At 38.1% G+C, this 19,691-nt stretch overlaps 2 protein-coding genes across 2 annotated transcripts in view; one reads left to right on the top strand and one right to left on the bottom strand.

Annotated features, from left to right (window-relative positions):
• Nucleotides 1–19,691, top strand: part of nrd1b (nardilysin b (N-arginine dibasic convertase)) — a 62,266-nt gene that overhangs the window by 880 nt on the left and 41,695 nt on the right. Inside the window, exons 2-28 of the mRNA XM_083887847.1 lie at nucleotides 510–786; nucleotides 2,060–2,351; nucleotides 2,973–3,054; nucleotides 3,147–3,300; nucleotides 3,423–3,496; nucleotides 4,723–4,818; nucleotides 4,986–5,108; nucleotides 5,230–5,287; nucleotides 5,729–5,802; nucleotides 5,888–5,957; nucleotides 6,035–6,112; nucleotides 6,835–6,955; nucleotides 7,082–7,140; nucleotides 7,868–7,922; nucleotides 8,124–8,228; nucleotides 8,314–8,437; nucleotides 9,069–9,155; nucleotides 9,273–9,392; nucleotides 9,490–9,541; nucleotides 9,780–9,930; nucleotides 11,184–11,311; nucleotides 13,990–14,152; nucleotides 14,534–14,565; nucleotides 14,797–14,935; nucleotides 15,079–15,126; nucleotides 16,255–16,307; nucleotides 16,393–16,476. Coding sequence (XP_083743973.1) covers nucleotides 524–786; nucleotides 2,060–2,351; nucleotides 2,973–3,054; nucleotides 3,147–3,300; nucleotides 3,423–3,496; nucleotides 4,723–4,818; nucleotides 4,986–5,108; nucleotides 5,230–5,287; nucleotides 5,729–5,802; nucleotides 5,888–5,957; nucleotides 6,035–6,112; nucleotides 6,835–6,955; nucleotides 7,082–7,140; nucleotides 7,868–7,922; nucleotides 8,124–8,228; nucleotides 8,314–8,437; nucleotides 9,069–9,155; nucleotides 9,273–9,392; nucleotides 9,490–9,541; nucleotides 9,780–9,930; nucleotides 11,184–11,311; nucleotides 13,990–14,152; nucleotides 14,534–14,565; nucleotides 14,797–14,935; nucleotides 15,079–15,126; nucleotides 16,255–16,307; nucleotides 16,393–16,476 — 2,885 coding nt within the window. The 5' untranslated portion in view covers nucleotides 510–523. The remainder of the gene's footprint in view (nucleotides 1–509; nucleotides 787–2,059; nucleotides 2,352–2,972; nucleotides 3,055–3,146; nucleotides 3,301–3,422; nucleotides 3,497–4,722; nucleotides 4,819–4,985; nucleotides 5,109–5,229; nucleotides 5,288–5,728; nucleotides 5,803–5,887; nucleotides 5,958–6,034; nucleotides 6,113–6,834; nucleotides 6,956–7,081; nucleotides 7,141–7,867; nucleotides 7,923–8,123; nucleotides 8,229–8,313; nucleotides 8,438–9,068; nucleotides 9,156–9,272; nucleotides 9,393–9,489; nucleotides 9,542–9,779; nucleotides 9,931–11,183; nucleotides 11,312–13,989; nucleotides 14,153–14,533; nucleotides 14,566–14,796; nucleotides 14,936–15,078; nucleotides 15,127–16,254; nucleotides 16,308–16,392; nucleotides 16,477–19,691) is intronic.
• LOC310925706 (putative tubulin polyglutamylase TTLL9) lies at nucleotides 11,398–12,798 on the bottom strand (the record flags this gene model as incomplete). The annotated part of the gene is made up of 1 exon (XM_083887721.1): nucleotides 11,398–12,798. The coding sequence occupies one exon, from the start codon at nucleotides 12,796–12,798 to the stop codon at nucleotides 11,398–11,400; it is 1,401 nt and encodes a 466-aa protein (XP_083743847.1).

The raw sequence follows: 19,691 nt of genomic DNA, 5'->3' as shown, positions 1-19,691 counted from the left end.
AATTAATTAATTAATTAATATGTATTTATTCCTTTATGTATTTATTTATTTATTCCTGTCTTTATTTATTTATTTACTTATTTAATTAATTAATTAATATTTATTATGTATTCATTACTGTATTTATTTATTTATTCATGTATTTATTTATTTATTCCTGTCTTTATTTATTTACTTAATTAATTAATTAATTAATTAATTAATATTTATTATTTATCATGTATTTATTCCTTTATGTATTTATTCCTGTATTTATTTACATATATTATTACGTCAGGTTTTGTCCTCCATAATTAACAACATGCTGTCAAAAAAACCAACCAATAGGCTCTGGCCATTTATGAATTTTCTAAAAAAAGCAATTTTTAAGGTTTTTACACATCAGCATCACAAAAGAACACATTTACTCTCCCTGATGGAAGCAGCATCTGCCTTAACAGTGCCTGTTATCTATATTCATGTCCGTCCGTCCATGTGTATGTCCTCATGTCTCGGTGCTGTCCCTCCAGAGGACTCTGTGAAAATGCCTCAGACCAACAAGTCGATGAGCGCTGGCTGTGCACCAGGACAGGTATCTGCTCCAGACCAGGGAGAACCACCACCACCAGCAGCAGCACCAGCACCTCCAGCGTCAGAGGACGTGAAGGCCCAGGCTTCTGCTTCTGCTGGTGCTGGTGCTGGTGCTGGTGCTGGTGCTGGTGCTGGTGCTGGTGCTTGTGCTGCTGCTGCTGACGTTGATGGAGACGCAGGGATCGTCAAATCACCCAGTGACCCGAAGAAATACAGGTGGGAGACGGAAGCATCTCATTTTTTTTTTACATTAATTTATTTAATACAGTGTAAGAAAATGTATATCCATAAAATAATATGTTAATATACGTTAATTTCACTACTGAAGAGACTAAATGACAGTTGGACATAGGGAAAAACACACATATACACTACTGGGTCACTTATACAATTTTTGTGTTTTCCATTAAAAGTCACACTTTTATTTATCAAAAGAGTTGCAAAATTAATAGAAAATATAGTCGAGACATTGACAAGATTAGAAATAATGATTTTTATTCAAAATAATAATTTTACCCTTTGGTCAAAGAAGCAGCAAAACAGTTTTCAGCTGTGCTAACATCATTGCACAAGGGTTTTCAAGGGTTTTCTAATCATCCAATAGCTTCTAACGCCATTAGCAAACACAATGTACCATTAGAACACCGGAAATGGGCCTCTATACACCTATGTACATGTTCCATTTCGTTTAATTATCAATAATTTTTTCCCAAAAATTAAATAATTTTTTCTCAAAATTAAATAATTTTTTCTCAAAATGTAAATAATTTTTTCTCAAAATTTAAATAATTTTTTCTCAAAATGTAAATAATTTTTTCTCAACATTTAAATAATTTTTTCTCAACATTTAAATAATTTTTTCTCAACATTTAAATAAACTAGAATAGTCGTTTACCACATGAACAATGTATAGACTGTATTTCTGATTCTTTTAATGTTATATTCATTGAAAAAAGTGCCTTTCTTTCAAAAAATAAGGACATTTCTTAAAAAAGATATATATTTTCTCAAAATTTAAATAATTGTTTCCCCAAAATGTAAAAAATAAAAAAATGTAAAAATGTTTTTAAAAAAATCTAAAAATGTAATCTTTTTTCTCAAAATTACATTTTTCTCAAAAGAATTTCTCCCAACATAATAATTTGTTTCTCAAAATTAAAAAAAAAATGCTCAAAATTTTAATAAAAATCAAAAAATTTAAATATTTTTTCTAAAAAAAAAAAATTTTCCTCAAAATTTGTAAACAAAAGTTCCCCAAAATTTTAATAATTTTTTCTCAAAATTTAATTTTTTTTTTTAATTTTAATTATTCCCTCAAAATTTTAATTTCTCTCTCAAAATGTATGTGTGCTTTTCCTTAAAAAATAAGGACATTTCTAAGTTAGCCCAAACTTTTGAACCGTAGAGTATATATGTCTTATCGTTTATCAGCTTAAGCACTCCTGATATATCGGCTATAAACAGAAAGTCCAATAATGTCTCTCTGCAGGTTCATCGAGCTGAGTAACGGCCTCCGAGTTCTCCTCATCTCCGACTTCAGCGGCGCCGGCGCGAACGACGACAGTGAAAATGGAGAGGACGCAGGGGCAGCGGAGGACGGAGCCGGTGGGGCGGCGGCGGTGGTGGCAGCGGCCGGGGGCGAAGAAGAAGACGAGAGGGATTCTGGTGAAGGTTCAGAGGAGGACGAGGAAGACAAAGAAGAGTCGGAGCAGGACAGCGACTTTGAGGAGCTGGACGAGGAGAACGTGGCGACGACGCAGAGGGGGAGCTCCGAGAAGCAGGTGAGTGACGTGAAGAGAAAGTGTGTTTATTACCAGGAACTTATTATTTACCTGGTAATCTGTGATGTTTGTGTTTCCACCGCACCTCAAAGTTCTTATTCTTTAAACTAAAATATTTAGTTCCTCATTTTGTGCCATGCCGTTTTTTTATTTATCAAGCCATTTTGGCTGTGTTGAATGACCAAGCTCAAATTAAGCTAGCTGTTGTCGTAGTTCCTTAAATTAGCCTAAAAATGGCTACGCTAAATAAAACCCGACTTATTTGTTCCTCGCGGCCAAAAATGTCACCTTCCCAAAAACAGCTGTAAAACATTATATATTGATGTTTTTACGAGTCAATCTTTTCAAACTGCTTCAGCCAGACGTGCATTAGGACACCAGGGAACGAGGTTAGCTTGTAGAAATAGGTTGTAATATGTCTACTTTAATTATATTTTGGGGATTTTTAACCCTTTTGACATAACACAGCTGTAACTCAGTATCAGATTAGCTTAGCTCTCAGCCCGCTTTCTTGGCATTTTCCAAAATCGGTCATTCAGGCGAGGGAGTTATTAGCCTCATTAATTCCCCTTTAATAATCTCTGGTTGTCTTGGTGTGTGTGTGTGTGTGTGTGCTTCCAGGCGGCGGCCGCCTTGTGCATCAGCGTGGGCAGCTTCAGCGACCCGGACGACCTGCCGGGCCTCGCCCACTTCCTGGAGCACAGTGAGTCAAAAGAAGCCGAAGCAAAATCTTTACGTCGGGTTAGCTAACGCTAACGGACGTTAACTTAATCTCTATCGCTCTTTCCATTTCAGTGGTGTTTATGGGCAGTGAGAAATACCCGGCGGAGAACGGCTTTGACGCCTTCCTGAAGAAACACGGCGGCAGCGACAACGCCTCCACCGACTGCGAGAGAACCATCTTCCAGTTCGACGTGCAGAGGAAGTTTTTCAGAGAGGCTCTCGACAGGTGAGTGAGGAGGAAAAAATACTGTTTTTCTACGACTTAAAACAGACATAATATGATATTTATGATGATATTCGGGAGATTTTGAAGCACATGAAACATGAAAGATTTCACTCTGGACTCAGGTGGGCTCAGTTCTTCATCTGTCCTCTGATGATTGAGGACGCCATCGACAGAGAGGTGGAGGCTGTGGACAGCGGTGAGTTGAAGTTTATATAGTTTGGAGTTATTATACATAACAGTTTTGTCTTTTTTTCTGAGTCATCAGAATCAACCGCAACGTTGACGCCCACTAGCGCCTGCACCGCGTGACGCTAAGTGAAGCAGTTGATCACTTTTAATCCCTCTCTTATCCAGAGTGACCTAAACAAATTTGAAGTCGTTTGTGGCAAAGCTTTAGGAGGAATTTGATCAAATAAAATGTGCAAAATTGTTCAAAAATGGCTGTTCAGTCCAAAATGGCCGAACCCTGCAACTTTAGCCCCAAAATGGCCAAAATGGCCGCCTTCCTGTTCAGTTTGGGTCATGGGTCCAATTTACTTTTTTGTTCGTCCTAATCTAAGACACGTGTGTACCGATTTTCGTGCATGTACGTGAAAATTTGAAGTCGATCGCAGTCAAACTCTAGGAGGAGCTTGTTCAATCGCCCCCAAAATGGCAGTTTGATCCAATATGGCCGCCTTCCTGTTCAGTTTTAGTCATGGGTCCAATTGACTTTTTTGTTCGTACTAACCTAAGACACTTGTGTACCAATTTGCGTGCATGTACGTGAAAAATTGAAGTTTATCGCAGTCAAACACGAGGAAGAGCTTGTTCAGTCACCCCCAAAATGGTAGTTTGATCCAAGATGGCCGCTTTCCTGTTCAGTTTTAGTTATGGGTGCAATTGACTTTTTTGTTTGTCCTAATCTTAGGCACCTGTGTACCGATTTTAGTGCATGTACGTGAAAATTGGAAGTTGATCGCAGTCAAACTCCAGGAGGAGCACGTTCAGTCACCCCCAAAATAACAGTTGGATCCAAAATGGCCGCCTTCCTGTTCAGTTTGGTTCATGGGTCCAGTTGACTTTTTTGTTCGTACTAACCTAAGACACTTGTGTACCGATTTTCGTGCATGTACGTGAAAATTTGAAGTTGATCGCAGTCAAACTCTAGGAGGAGCTCGTTCAATCGCCCCCCAAAATGACAGTTTGATCCAAAATGGCCGCCTTCCTGTTCAGTTTTAGTCATGGGTCCAATTGACTTTTTTGTTTGTCCTAATCTAAGACACTTGTGTACCGATTTTCGTGCATGTACGTGAAAATTTGAAGTTAATCGCAGTCAAACACGAGGAAGAGCTCGTTCAGTCGCCCCCAAATAGTCCAAATTTGATCCAAAATGGCCGCCTTCCTGTTAGCTTCTCAGTCATTTCCTGTCTCTGTGTTCAGAGTATCAGCTGGCCAGACCGTCTGACTCTCACCGTAAGGAGATGCTGTTTGGGAGTCTGGCTAAACCTGGACACCCGATGGGCAAATTCTGCTGGGGTAAGAAGAAGAATTTTGTAATAAATTCATATTATGGTAGAATTGCAAAATGTGACATTACTTTTTTATTTTTTTCCTGTTTCTAGCTGTTGTAAATTGTGTCTTTACTTATTTAAATTTACCAAAATAAATGTTTAAATCGATTTTACTCTTCTCTTCCTGCTCAGGTAACGCTCAGACATTAAAACACGAGCCCAGAGAGAAGCAGATCAACACCTACCAGCGGCTCAGAGACTTTTGGAGGAGATATTATTCTGCTCATTACATGACACTCACTGTTCAGTCCAAAGGTGCACGGCTTCTTTTTTTAATTTAAACAGATTTTAAGTTGAAATTACGCTGTTTTTAGTTGTTTTTGTTGAAATGGACCTGAAGTTGCTGTTATAAATGTTTTTTTTAATTCTACTGTAGAGACACTGGACACTCTGGAGCAGTGGGTGAGAGAGATCTTCATCAAAGTTCCAAACAAGTAAGAGGATTATAATAAAGAAAAAGACATAAGAGATCCATGTATTTGACTGTAAACTGACGTTTGTAAACCACTCACTCTCCCACACCAAACCCCATTGAGAAAATCACTGATTTTTACAAGATTTTAACATCACAGCTCACAGGAGTTGTTGATCCACTGCTGCCTCCATCACTAAGTTCAAACGTCTTATTTTACCAATTCGGCATTTGAAATCCTACATTTGGATTTACTTTAGTGACACAAAGTGACCACACGAGGCAGCAATAGACAAGCAGCTCCTGTGTCCCCGGTGAGCTAAAATCACTGATTTTCTCTATGGGGTTTGGTGTGGGAGAGTGAGTTTGAGTTTACAAAGTTCACGTCGTACCTTTTTTAAAAGGGGAATAAAGACAAAAATCTGTCGATAATCGTGGATTTCATTCGTTTGTTTTGTTTCAGTCGTGAACCTCGACCCGACTTCTCGAACCTGCAGCAGCCGTTTGACACGCCGGCGTTCACCAAACTCTACAGAGGTCGGAGTCTGTCGGATGATTGGTCGTTGAACATGCATTCAGACCAGGCTTTAGACCTGAATTTGTGTGTTTTTGTGTGTTTCAGTGATCCCTGTGAGGAAGGTTCATGCTCTGACCATCAGCTGGGCCGTGCCTCCTCAAGGAAAACACTACAGGTGAGGAGACATGTGACTGTGACATCGTCATCTGTGTCACCTTTCAGAATCGACTGAGTTTGTCTTTTATTTGTCAGAGTGAAGCCTCTTCATTACATCTCCTGGCTCATCGGACACGAAGGGAGCGGCAGCATCTTGTCTCTTCTCAGGAAGAAGTAGGTCATAAAGAAATGAAGCAAGTTACATAGTGGGGAAAAATGTCCTTACTTTTGAAGGAAAATCACTTTTCAATGAATATAACACATTTTGAGGGAAAAATTAAAATTTAGAAAAAATAACATATGAGGAAAAAAACTTTTTGAAAAAAAAATAAAATTTTGGAGAAAAATTTACAATTTAAAATTCAGAGAAAGAAAATATAAAATTTTAAGGCGGAAAATTTGATTTTGAGAAAAAAATAAAAATTTTGTGAAAAAAAACATTTGAGAGAAAATTTTACATTTTGAAAAAAAAAACATTTGAGGAGAAAAAACATTAAGGAAAAAAATTTGAAAAAAAAATTGAGAATTAAATTACAATTTTTATATTTTCTTTCTCTGAATTTCAAAATTCAGAGAAAGAAAATATACAATTTTGAGGGGGAAAAAATTGATTTTGAGAAAAAAAACATTTGAGGAAAAAATAACATTTTGGAATATATATATTTTTTTTAAATTGAGAAAAAACAATAAGAACAAGAACAACAAGAAAGAAATACATTTTGAGGGGAAAAAAAATAGATTTTGAAGAAAAATGCCCATACATTTGAAGGAAAATCACTTTTTTCAATGAATATAACACATTTTGAGAATAAAAAATGCATTTTATGATTATTATTTTTTTAGGGGACTCAAAGTATATTGTGTGTGTGTGTGTGTGTGTGTGTGTGTGTGCTCAGGTGCTGGGCTCTGGCTCTGTTTGGAGGAAACAGTGAAACAGGGTTTGACCAAAACACCACCTACTCCATTTTCTCCATCTCCATCACCCTGACTGACCAGGGCTACCAGAACTTCTACCAGGTCAACATTTGCATTTGACCCAGTACAAAGATAGTTTAAATCCAAAATATTGTGAATTTTTTGCATTTAACCCAAGGAAATAATCTCATTAATCTGTTGCATAATGTTATTTTTGTGTCTGTGCAGGTGGTAGATTTTGTGTTTCAATATCTGAAGATGCTCCAGACTCTGGGCCCCCAGCAGAGGTCAGTGTTTATCCAACTCTGTCGATTGATTTTCAACATACACTGCCGTTCGAAAATTGGGTTTCACTTAGAAATGTGCTTATTTTTTGAAGGAAAAGCACATATTTTTCAATGAATATAACACATTTTGAGAAAAAGAATTTAAGTTTTGAGAAAAAAAAAGAATTGACAATGTCCTTACTTTTGAAGGAAAAACGTTTTTTTCAATATAACACATTTTGAGAAAGAAATTAAAAATGTTGATAAAATAAATAAAAATGTTGAGAGAAAAAGAAATTAATTTTAAGAAAAAAAAAATTGAGGAAAAAAATTTTGAGAGAAAAAAATTGAGGAAAAAAATTTTAGGAAGAAAATTTACTCTGACTGAAAAAATTTTGAGAAAGAAATTAAAAATTTGATAAAAGAAATCAAAATGTCGAGAAAAAATAAATACATTATGAGAAAAAAATGTTTTTTTTAAGAAAAACAAAGTTTTGAGAGAAAAACAACAATTTTGAGAAAAAGAAAATTTTGAGAAAAAATTAAAATTTTGAGAAAAAAAGAAAACTTTGAGAAAAAAAATTAAAATTTTGAGAAAAAAAATAACATTTTGAGAAATGTCCTTACCTATGAAGGAAAAGCACTTTTTTTCAATGAATATAACATTTGTAAAAGTCGGGGCTGTTTTTTTTTTTTGGTTCAAATTGAGTAAAAATCTATCGCTTTTGTCAAATGTCTTCTCTGCCAGAGTCTATGAGGAAATTCAGAAGATAGAAGCCAACGAGTTCCATTATCAGGAGCAGGTACAGTCACACACATGTCAACGCACGTGTAAACACAAGATTGTCTTTGTTAGAAATGTTTAGACCAGGAAAAAATAGAAATATTATGGCGCGTCTATTATGGCTTGCCTGGACCAATATGGCGGCAACATCAATGCGTCGCTGCAACGGAAAGAAACGTTGTTCGTGCTTCGCTCCTCCTCTGACTTCTGACTTTTTCAGACGGATCCCATCGAGTTTGTGGAGAACATCTGTGAGAACATGCAGCTGTTTCCTAAAGAAGATTTCCTGACCGGGGATCAGCTCATGTTTGAGTACGACCCACAGGTAAGTGACCAAAAATCCACATAAATCTGACCCACAATCAGTAAAAACTTCAGATTAAAGCAGATTTTTCCATGTGTTTGTGCAGGTGATCAGTGCAGCTCTGTCCCTGTTGACTCCAGACAGAGCAAACCTGTTGCTTCTGTCTCCAGAGAATGAAGGACACTGTCCTCTCAGAGAGAAATGGTTCGGTACCTCTTACAACATGGAAGGTATGTGTCCCTTGCGGTTATTTTTGTTTTGTGTTGCTTAAGGGCTCTATAGTGCCCCCGAAGTTGAAAACGGAGGCAAAATTGAGCTCCACCAAATCACCTGAAACTTGGTGAGAAGATGTCATAGACCAAGACGAACAAAAAAGTCGACCGTAACCATGGCCTCAACTCAACAGGAAGTCAGCCATTTTTAATTTTGGCGTCCATTTTGGCAATTTGCACCCTACGAACTCGTTTGTCGTAACGACATTTTTAAAAAGCGCCAAGTTGTACTGGACACATCAAAGGTGAAAAAGTTGTTGAAAGGTTTTGCGGATTCAAAGCTGCGTGGCCACGGCAACCCTCAGCATTTTGGTGATTTTCAACTATTCGCCACTAAACAGGAAGTGCCATATAAATTTTACGGCATACATTGAGTTCCACCGAATTTCCCGAAACTTGGTGGGAACATGTTATAGACCAAGACGAACAAAAAAGTCGACGGTAACCATGGCCTCAACTCAACAGGATGTCGGCCATTTTGAATTTATTAAAGCGACAAGCCCCGTTGTCCTTCCATTATCAAAACAAAGGAAAAGTAAAACCCTAAGTTCTGAGCACTGTGTGTGAATTGTGTCTTTGCCGTCATCAGATGTCCCAGAAGCGTGGTCCCAGCGCTGGGCAGGAGACTTCGAACTCGACGCTGAACTCCACCTTCCCGCTGAGAACAAGTTCATTGGTCAGTTTGTGATCCATATCAGTATCGATTGCTTGTTGTGTTGGAATGTTATTCATGTCAGAACTATTTGGCAGCAATGATATTTGAACATACTCCACCCCCCCCCCCCCTCTGCAGCAACTGATTTCGCCCTGAAAACGTCCGACTGTCCAGACACGGAGTTTCCCGTCAGGATAGTCAACAGTGAGCGAGGCTGTCTGTGGTACAAGAAGGACAACAAGTTCAAAATCCCCAAAGGTTTCGTTCAGTTTATGCTGCGTCACGTGCTGTTTGACTTGGTCCACGATGGAGTTCTAAATTTAACGTTCCCATGGATTTTTTTTGTGTGTTTCAGCTTATATTCGGTTCAACTTAATCTCCCCGGTGATCCAGAAGAGTCCTGAGAAGTAAGAGTGATAATATTCAAATTCAGAGTTGTTTTAATCATCTGTCAGTTAGTTTATTGATTAATCGACTTCTTGTTTGGGCCATAAAATGTCAGAAAATGTTGATCAGTGTTTGTCAAACCTGAAAATAATGATGTCAAATGTTCTCAAATGTCTAACTGCGTTAAGAAAGCACTGATTTAAGAAGTTGCTGCTGTCGTGTTGACGCGTGTCGTTGTTGTTCCTCCTCCTCCTCCAGTCTGGTTCTCTTTGACCTCTTTGTGAACGTCCTGGCTCACAACCTGGCAGAGCCGGCCTACGAGGCTGACGTGGCTCAGCTGGAGTACAAACTGGTGGCTGGAGAGCACGGCCTGGTGATCCGGCTCAAGGGCTTCAACCACAAACTGCCGGTGAGGACGCCATCGATGTGAAGTAGTGTCCAGCTTTTTGTTGTTTGCCAAAGTTTTATTTTGAAAATGTGATCCGGTAGCAACTGGACTTTGGAAGTTTTTCTTGAACATGTTACCACCTCTCATCCAAGAGGCATCTGCAATTCTGAGGAACTTCTGAGGAACTTCTGAAGAACACCTGAACTGGTGAGGAACTTCTGATGAACTTCTGAAGAAAGTCTGAAAAACTTCTGAAGAGCATCTGAAGAACATCTCAAGAACTTCTGAAGAACATCTCAAGAACTTCTGAAGAACACATAAAGAACTGAAGAACATCTCAAGAACTTCTGAAGAACACCTAAAGAACTTCTGAAGAACATCTCAAGAACTCCTGAAGAACACCTAAAGAACTTCTGAAGAACACCTAAAGAACTTCTGAAGAACATCTCAAGAACTTCTGAAGAACATCTCAAGAACTTCTGAAGAACACCTAAAGAACTTCTGGAGAACATCTCAAGAACTTCTGAAGAACATCTCAAGAACTCCTGAAGAACACCTGAGGAACTTCTCATGAACTTCTGAAGAAAGTCTGAAAAACTTCTGAAGAGCGTCTGAAGAACATCTGAAGAACTTCTATAGAACGTCCAAAGAACTTCTAAAGACCTTCTGAAGAACATCTCAAGAACGTCTGAAGAACACCTGAAGAACTTCTTATGAACACTTAAAGAACTTCTGAAGAACGTCTGAAGAACATCCGAAGAACTTCTGAAGAACACCTGAAAAGTTCAAGAGAAACACCAAGTCCAGTTGCTACAGACTCAGTGGGTTCAGAGTACACAGACTATTTTCCAAAATGGTGATTTTTGGCACTGAAGCACTCACTAAATATCCTGGTGATAATAAGATTATTTCATATATTTTGTATGTACAGTTCTGGATATTTGTGGAATATACATGTATTATTTTATAAATTTATAAATGACTTATGGTACTCTCAAATTTCCACTTTAGTTAGGGCTTTAAGAATATTTAAAATCAATCAAATGGTTAAAAAAAATGAAGTAGTAGTAGTTTGACTGGGGAGTGTAGGAGTTTTCTAACTCCAGGAGATGGCAGTAGCGCAACATCTGCTGTTAAATACCATAGAAGAATGACATCTGTTACCTATGACCTTACTTTTTGAAAAACAAAATATGACAGATTTCAAATGTGGTAAGCTAATGTCACAAAAGATTTATTTCATAAAAGATGAATGACGTTCTCTGCTGTTTCAGCTGCTGTTGAGGTTAATCGTGGATCACCTGGCGGACTTCCGCGCCGAGCCGGGCGTCTTCGCCATGTTCTCGGAGCAGCTGAAAAAAACCTACTTCAACATCCTCATCAAACCGGAGCGACTCGGCAAGTAAGTCACTCCCGAAACTCCCGTGTCTCTGTGGGATCTTCTTCAACGTGATCTTGAAACGTTTGCCCGTGTCGAATCAGGTCTTCCTATACTTGCGTCTTCTTCTGGCCCGGGAAGGGTTTTAGCAGCTGTCGGAGCTGCTTGTCTCTGTCGTTGACACACCCGAGGTGCGTGTTGGCGGTCAAACAAGAACTCTCCGCCGCCTCCAGGTTGACGTCTTCTCTGTAGACGGGCCCGTCGTTCCACATGAGGTCGTAGCCGCCCACCCTCTTCTCCCTGCCCGTCAGCACCCCCTCCATGTCGACGACGTTCAGAGTGTCGCCCAGGAGCCGGCACTTGAGCTCGAAGTCCTCGCGGCTGCTGGCCGAGTACGACGGCGACGCGTTCACCTCGAGCAGCCAAGGTTTGAGGTTCTGGTCCAGGAGGATGTCGTAGCCGTAGAGCTCAAAGCAGTGCTTGTCGTTGATGATGACGTTCTGCACGCTCTGGAGACTCCGGATGAAGATGTTGTCCATCTCCGCAAACAGGGTCTCCGCCGCCGCGCGGCCATGTTTGGCCGTCAGGTATCTGCGCAGCTGCTGGATCAGCCACTTGCCCCCCTTGTCCGGGTCGTAGTCCGGCGCGGTCTTTTGAATCGCCACGTTGGTGAGGTGCATGTACTTGTCGTCGATGACGCTCAGCGTGAAGCGCGTGGTGGAGAAGCGGGCGAAGCCGTCTCGATACAGCCAGGCCTTGAGGGGGTTGAACGACGTGACCAGAACGTAGACCCTCAGGTCAAACTTCCTGCCGTTGATCAGGTACGGGTTCTCGATGTAGCGTTGCACCACGTAGCTCTCCACTTGGGGTCCGTCCCGCTGCTCCTCGGTGCGGTTGCTGTCCCTCTTCCAGTCCATGATGTCCTTCAGTTTCCTGAAGAGGAAAATGCCTCTCCCTTGGGATTTGGCGACGGGCTTCATGATCCAGGTGTTGCCGGGACACTTTTTGAACTCCTCGACAAAGATGTGGTACTCGCTGGGCAGCTCGAAGGTGCACGGGAAGAAGTCGCAGCGGAGCTCCTCCTGACCGGCGTCACGCTCCAGGTTCTTCTTGTACCGCTTGAGGTTCTTCACCATGAGGTTCTTGCGCGTCAGCTCGTAGCACTTGCGAAAGTGGTTTATCCTCACGTGCTCCTCCATGTAAGAGAAGTAGTTGTCCCTGAACCAGCTCAGGTCGCACCAGCTGAAATCCCACTCGCCGTCTTCGTCCGCCGCCTCGACCCAGCCCGGTCTCTGGCCCAGGACGAACTGCATGGTCTTGATCAGGCCGCATTTGTAACGCACGCAAACCCTGCCTTCCCGCTCCTCCTTCAGTTTCCTGACATGGTTCTTTCGGCTGGTGGTACCGGACTTGGTCTTCGGGACGTGGACGACGGAATCCTTCTTAATGGTCTTTTGGACCTGCTGGTTGTTGTCCTGGATGCTTTTATTCTTTTTGGACAGACCGGACATCACGGGCTGCTGCATTTGTGCATTCGTTGGTGGTGTAAGGGTAGCTGTGGGTATGTAATGTCGGATTACTGATGCCAAATCTGTCCTTTTGTCTTTGATCTGAGGATAAAAGCCGTGGATTCTTCTTCCACTAAGTTCCAGCAGGTTGTACACTAAGAGGACCAATGGTAGTTAGAAGTTCTCTAACAGAGATTGAAGTTTTCCGTCTTTTTCATCCTTACTTTTGTCTTCAACATGGATTCAGCCCATATTTTGAAGTTCTTCAGCACAGTTTTAAGTTCCTCAGCTCAAGAATTCATATGCCCAGACTGTCTTTTTGTGCACAAATGGCAAATAAACATATTGAAGATGAATCTGTATCTTCTGGAGCTGTAGAATTCTTTAATGTTCTGCAAACTCAAGCACTGACACTCTGCCAGACCCTGTTTAGACCTGACCGATCAGACCGGGTCAGGTGGAATAGACTGACTGCCAAATAGTGAGCTGCTCCATGCCTCCACCAACACATTGAGTGCCACATAATGAACTGATCTCTATATCCGGCAAAAGACTTGAACGTCGACATGAAGAGATTGACGGCCAAAAAATGAGCTCTTCTAATCATTACAATCAAAACATACCTCTGCCAACACACTGATTGCCAAATAATGAGCTGTTCCAGACATGCACCAACAGACTTGAACGTTGACGCGAAGAGACATGAAGATGACCTGAAATGAGCTGTTCCACAAATCCAACAACGCACTGAGCGCCAAGATATGAGCTGTTCTCTATAGCCGCCAAGATTCTTAACCGCAAAATAGTGAGCTGTTCGACCCATCCACCAACAGACTTGAACGTTGACGTGAAGAGACATGAAGATGGCCTAAAATGAGCTGTTCCACAAATCCAACAACACACTGAGCGCCAAACAATGAGCTATTCTCTATATCCACCAATAAACTTAACTGCAAAATAGTGAGCCGTTCCACACATCCACCAACAGACTGAATTACAACTGTCTGGCGACAGAGAGAAATGCACACCTCTACTGATCACTCTGGTAGGTTGATGTTGTTCATGTTGGACAGAGCCAGGTTCCCGGTTTCCCCAAGTTAAGCTAAGCTAATAGCTTAGTCAAACCAACCAGGAACATTGACCTCTTTCTGGTAACTGAACCTTTCAGGACTGACGCTCTCTCCTGATCTGTAGGGATATTCGTCTGCTGATCCTGGAACACTGTCGCTGGTCTGTCATTCAGAAGTATCAGGCTGTCACGAAGGGCCTGACCGTCGACGACCTCATGACCTTTGTCGCCGGGATGAAGGCGGAGCTTTACACCGAGGGTCTGGTGCAGGGGAACTTCACCAGCGCGGTGAGAGAATGTTAATGTTTATGCACAGAAAATATAACCGTGGTACTTACAGTACATTTTGGACGACATACTAAAGTATGACTTTTTTTTGTGTTTTTTCTACTTTTTTGTCAAATCTTTAATTTTTGTCAAATTTAGATTTTTTTTTTTACCTTTTTGTCAAATTTTGACAAAAAAACATTTGACCAAATATGACAAATTCTCAGATTTTTCAGCTTAAATCAGAATATTTTAGTTTTTATTTGCTCCATATAACAAACAAATCATTCGAACTGATTTATTTTGGTTTGTAAAGAAAACAAGACGTCATTTAGATGTAGATCCATAGCCATAGATCCATTGCAGCCTCAATAATTAATGTTTGTTTGTTTCCTCCAACAGGAGTCCAAGGAGTTTCTGCAGTACTTTGTCCAGTGAGTATCACTTATTACACATAGTAAATGCACTTTCTGTGTATTTTTTTATTATTATTATTTAAAGTCAAAGGTAAATTTCTGTCTTGTAACAAATGTTTAAAAGTGTAACATTTAAACTAAATTACTGTTCAATATCATCTTTACACAGTCAATTTTGAAAATTAACAATACATTTTTTTGGAGCAAAAATGCCCTTTTGCGCCTCTGTGTGACTGTGTTTCTGTGCAGGAAGCTGCAGTACCAGCCTCTGTCCACAGAGGTCCCCGTCTCCTTCCGGGTGGTGGAGCTGCCTCAGAAAAGTCACCTCTGTAAAGTCAAGTCTCTCAACAAGGGAGATGCTAACTCTGAAGTCACCGTCTACTACCAGGTGAGCGGAGACGGTGCTTTATATTGTGTCTTAGCTTTAGCTTTTTATGTTGTTTTTGTCTCATCTCGTTTCATCGTGCCGTCTTTTCTGCTGTTGTTTATGACTCTAAATCTGAATCTGAATGAATGTCAACTGTGTTCCAGTCGGGGCTGAAGAATCTCAGACAACATGCACTGATGGAGCTGATGGTGGTGAGTGTACATACTAACATACTTACCTATGACTTCAGTGTCAAATTCTGGACACATTTTTTTTTTCCTTTTATGTCAAATTTTGGACCAAACACATTTTTTCAAAAAAATTGTCACCTTTTGGATGACATAGTATAGTATGACGTTTTTATCAAATTTTGGACCAAAACATTTTTTTCCCAAAAATTGTCAAATGTTGGACGACATAGTATAGTATGACGTTTTTGTCAAATTTTGGACAACATAGTATAGTATGACGTTTTTGTCAAATTTTGGACAACATAGTATAGTATGACGTTTTTGTCAAATTTTGGACCAAAACATTTATTTCCCCAAAAATTGTCAAATGTTGAACGACATAGTATAGTATGACGTTTTTGTAAAATTTTGGACGACATTGAGGTCGGTGACAAAATTTTGTCAAATTTTGGACCAAAATTGATTTTTTTTTTAAAATGGTCAGATTTTGGACAAAATAGTGTAGTATGACATTAAGGTCGATGACAAAGTTAAGTATGACGTTTTGGTCACATTTTGGGCTCAAAAAAAAAATTCTAATTTTTTTTTCTGATTTTGGACGACATAGTATAGTATGATGTTTTTGTCAAATTTTGGACCAACGTTTTTTTCCCCAAAAATTGTCAAATGTTGAACGACATAGTATAGTATGACATTTTTGTCAAATTTTGGACAACATAGTAGTATAGTGTGAGGTTTTTTTTGTCAAATTTTGGACCAAAATTTTTTTTTTCTCAACATTTTTTTTTCAAATGTTGGACGACATACTACAGTATGAGTATGACTTTTTATGTCAAATTTTGGACAACATAGTATAGTATGACGTTTTTGTCAAATTTTGGACCAACATTTTTTTTTCAAAGAATTTGTCAAATTTTGGACGACATAGTATAGTATGACTTTTTTTTTAAATTTTGGACCAAAACATTTTTTTACCAAAAATTGTCACATAGTGGACGACGTACTACAGTATGTGTTCATGTGTTCACTCTGTCATTTATTTATGACTCATTTACTCTTGTGTCATTTACAGCTTTTATACATGCAGTTCACATCTGAACCACATTCATAATTCATGTTCACTCCGCCTTCATGCTTTTATTTTGACAGATGCACATGGAGGAGCCCTGCTTTGACTTCCTCAGGACAAAGGAGACTCTGGGGTGAGTATACACGTTAATAATCAAAGAAATGGTGACTGTCCTTTTATGAAGCATAAACCATTCTCACTGCTCCTATGACCTCCAGGTACCAGGTGTATCCCACCTGCAGGAACACCTCAGGAGTGCTGGGCTTCTCCGTCACCGTGGAAACACAAGCAACCAAGTTCAGGTGAAGAGATGTTTTTTTTTCTCCACACGTGTTAAAAACTGTTAAAGTTATATAAAGATATATAATACAGTCCCATCAGCATTACAACAATTTAACCTCACTTTCTTCATCATAAAAAATGCCTTAAAATCCAGGAAAGACAAACAATAATAATCTTTAATGTAAGGGAACATTTTAAAAATTATGAGATTGAAATGTGGACACATTTTTTTTACAATTTTTGTCAAATTTTTGCCAACATGCTATACTATGACTTATTTGTGAAATTTTGGACGACATAGTATAGTATGACATTTTTGTAAAATGTTGTACGACACAGTTTAGTATGACGTTTTTTAAAATTTTGGACCAAACTTTTTTTTTTTTTTTTTAATTGTCAAATTTTGGATGACATAGTATAGTATGACATTATTTGTCAAATTTTGGACAACATACTATATATGACGTTTTTGTCAAATTTTGGACCAAACTTTTTTTTTCAAAAAAATGGTCAGATTTTGGACGAAATAGTGTAGTATGACAATGAGGTCGATGACATAGTATAGTATGAAGTTTTGGTCACATTTTGGGCTAAAAAGAAAATTCTAAAAAATTATCAGATTTTGGACGACATAGTATAGTATGACATTTTTGTCAAATTTTGGACCGAAATTGATTTACAAAAAAATTGTCAGATTTTGGACGGAATAGTGTAGTATGACATTGAGGTCGATGACATGGTATAGTATGACGTTTTGGTCACATTTTGGGCAAAAAAAAAAATTCGAAAAAATTATCAGATTTTGGACGACATAGTATAGTATGACCTTTTTGTCAAATTTTGGACCAAATTTTATTTTTCAAAAAAATGGTCAGATTTTGGACGAAATAGTGTAGTATGACATTGAGGTCGATGACATAGTATAGTATGAAGTTTTGGTCACATTTTGGGATAAAAAGAAAATTCTAAAAAATTATCAGATTTTGGACGACATAGTATAGTATGACCTTTTTGTCAAATTTTGGACCAAATTTTTATTTTTTTTTAATTGTCAGATTTTGGACGAAATAGTGCAGTATGACATTGAGGTCGATGACATAGTATGGTATGACGTTTTGGTCACATTTTTGGCCAAAAAAAAAATTTCAAAGAAATATCAGATTTTAGACGACATAGTATAGTATGACCTTTTTGTCAAATTTTGGACCGAAATTGATTTTACAAAAAAATGGTCAGATTTTGGACGAAATAGTGTAGTATGACATTGAGGTCGATGACATGGTATAGTATGACGTTTTGGTCACATTTTTGGCTAAAAAAAAATTTCTAATAAAATATCTGATTTTGGACGACATAGTATAGTATGACATTTTTGTCAAATTTTGGACCGAAATTGATTTACAAAAAAATTGTCAGATTTTGGACGGAATAGTGTAGTATGACATTGAGGTCGATGACATGGTATAGTATGACGTTTTGGTCACATTTTGGGCAAAAAAAAAAATTCGAAAAAATTATCAGATTTTGGACGACATAGTATAGTATGACCTTTTTGTCAAATTTTGGACCAAATTTTTTTTTTTTTTAATTGTCAGATTTTGGACGGAATAGTGTAGTATGACATTGAGGTCGATGACATGGTATAGTATGACGTTTGGGTCACATTTTTGGCCAAAAAAAAAATTTCAAAGAAATATCAGATTTTAGACGACATAGTATAGTATGACCTTTTTGTCAAATTTTGGACCGAAATTGATTTTACAAAAAAATGGTCAGATTTTGGACGAAATAGTGTAGTATGACATTGAGGTCGATGACATGGTATAGTATGACGTTTTGGTCACATTTTTGGCTAAAAAAAAATTTCTAAAAAAATATCTGATTTTGGACGACATAGTATAGTATGACCTTTTTGTCAAATTTTGGACCAAATTTTATTTTTCAAAAAAATGGTCAGATTTGGGACGAAATAGTGTAGTATGACATTGAGGTCGATGACATAGTATTGTATGACGTTTTGGTCACATTTTTGGCAAAAAAAAAATTTCAAAGAAATATCAGATTTTAGACGACATAGTATAGTATGACCTTTTTGTCAAATTTTGGACTGAAATTGATTTTACAAAAAAATGGTCAGATTTTAGACGAAATAGTGTAGTATGACATTGAGGTCGATGACATGGGTATAGTATGACGTTTTGGTCACATTTTTGGCTAAAAAAAAATTCAAAAAAATATCTGATTTTGGACGACATAGTATAGTATGACATTTTTGTCAAATTTTGGACCGAAAATGATTTTACAAAAAAATGGTCAGATTTTGGACGAAATAGTGTAGTATGACATTGAGGTCGATGACATGGTATAGTATGACCTTTTTGTCAAATTTTGGACCAAATTTTATTTTTCAAAAAATAAAATTTGATGACATGGTATAGTATGACGTTTTGGTCACATTTTGGGCCAAAAAAAAAATTCGAAAAAATTATCAGATTTTGGACGACATAGTATAGTATGACCTTTTTGTCAAATTTTGGACCAAATTTTATTTTTCAAAAAAATGGTCAGATTTTGGACGAAATAGTGTAGTATGACATTGAGGTCGATGACATAGTATAGTATGAAGTTTTGGTCACATTTTGGGCTAAAAAGAAAATTCTAAAAAATTATCAGATTTTGGACGACATAGTATAGTATGACCTTTTTGTCAAATTTTGGACCAAATTTTTTTTTTTTTTTAATTGTCAGATTTTGGACGAAATAGTGCAGTATGACGTTGAGGTCGATGACATAGTATGGTATGACGTTTTGGTCACATTTTGGGCAAAAAAAAAAATTCTAAAAAATTATCAGATTTTGGACGACATAGTATAGTATGACCTTTTTGTCAAATTTTGGACCAAATTTTTTTTTTTTTTTTAATTGTCAGATTTTGGACGAAATAGTGCAGTATGACGTTGAGGTCGATGACATAGTATAGTATGACGTTTTGGTCACATTTTGGGCAAAAAAAAAAATTCTAAAAATTATCAGATTTTGGACGACATAGTATAGTATGACCTTTTTGTCAAATTTTGGACCAAATTTTATTTTTCAAAAAAATGGTCAGATTTTGGACGAAATAGTGTAGTATGACATTGAGGTCGATGACATAGTATAGTATGAAGTTTTGGTCACATTTTGGGCTAAAAAAAAATTCAAAAAAAATATCAGATTTTGGACGACATAGTATAGT

This window comes from Microchirus variegatus (genome assembly GCF_963457635.1).
Source record: "Microchirus variegatus genome assembly, chromosome: 4".
NCBI lineage: Eukaryota > Metazoa > Chordata > Actinopteri > Pleuronectiformes > Soleidae > Microchirus > Microchirus variegatus.
The sequence above is the reverse complement of the archived record's forward strand: the minus strand, read 5'-3'. Positions and strand labels throughout refer to the sequence as shown.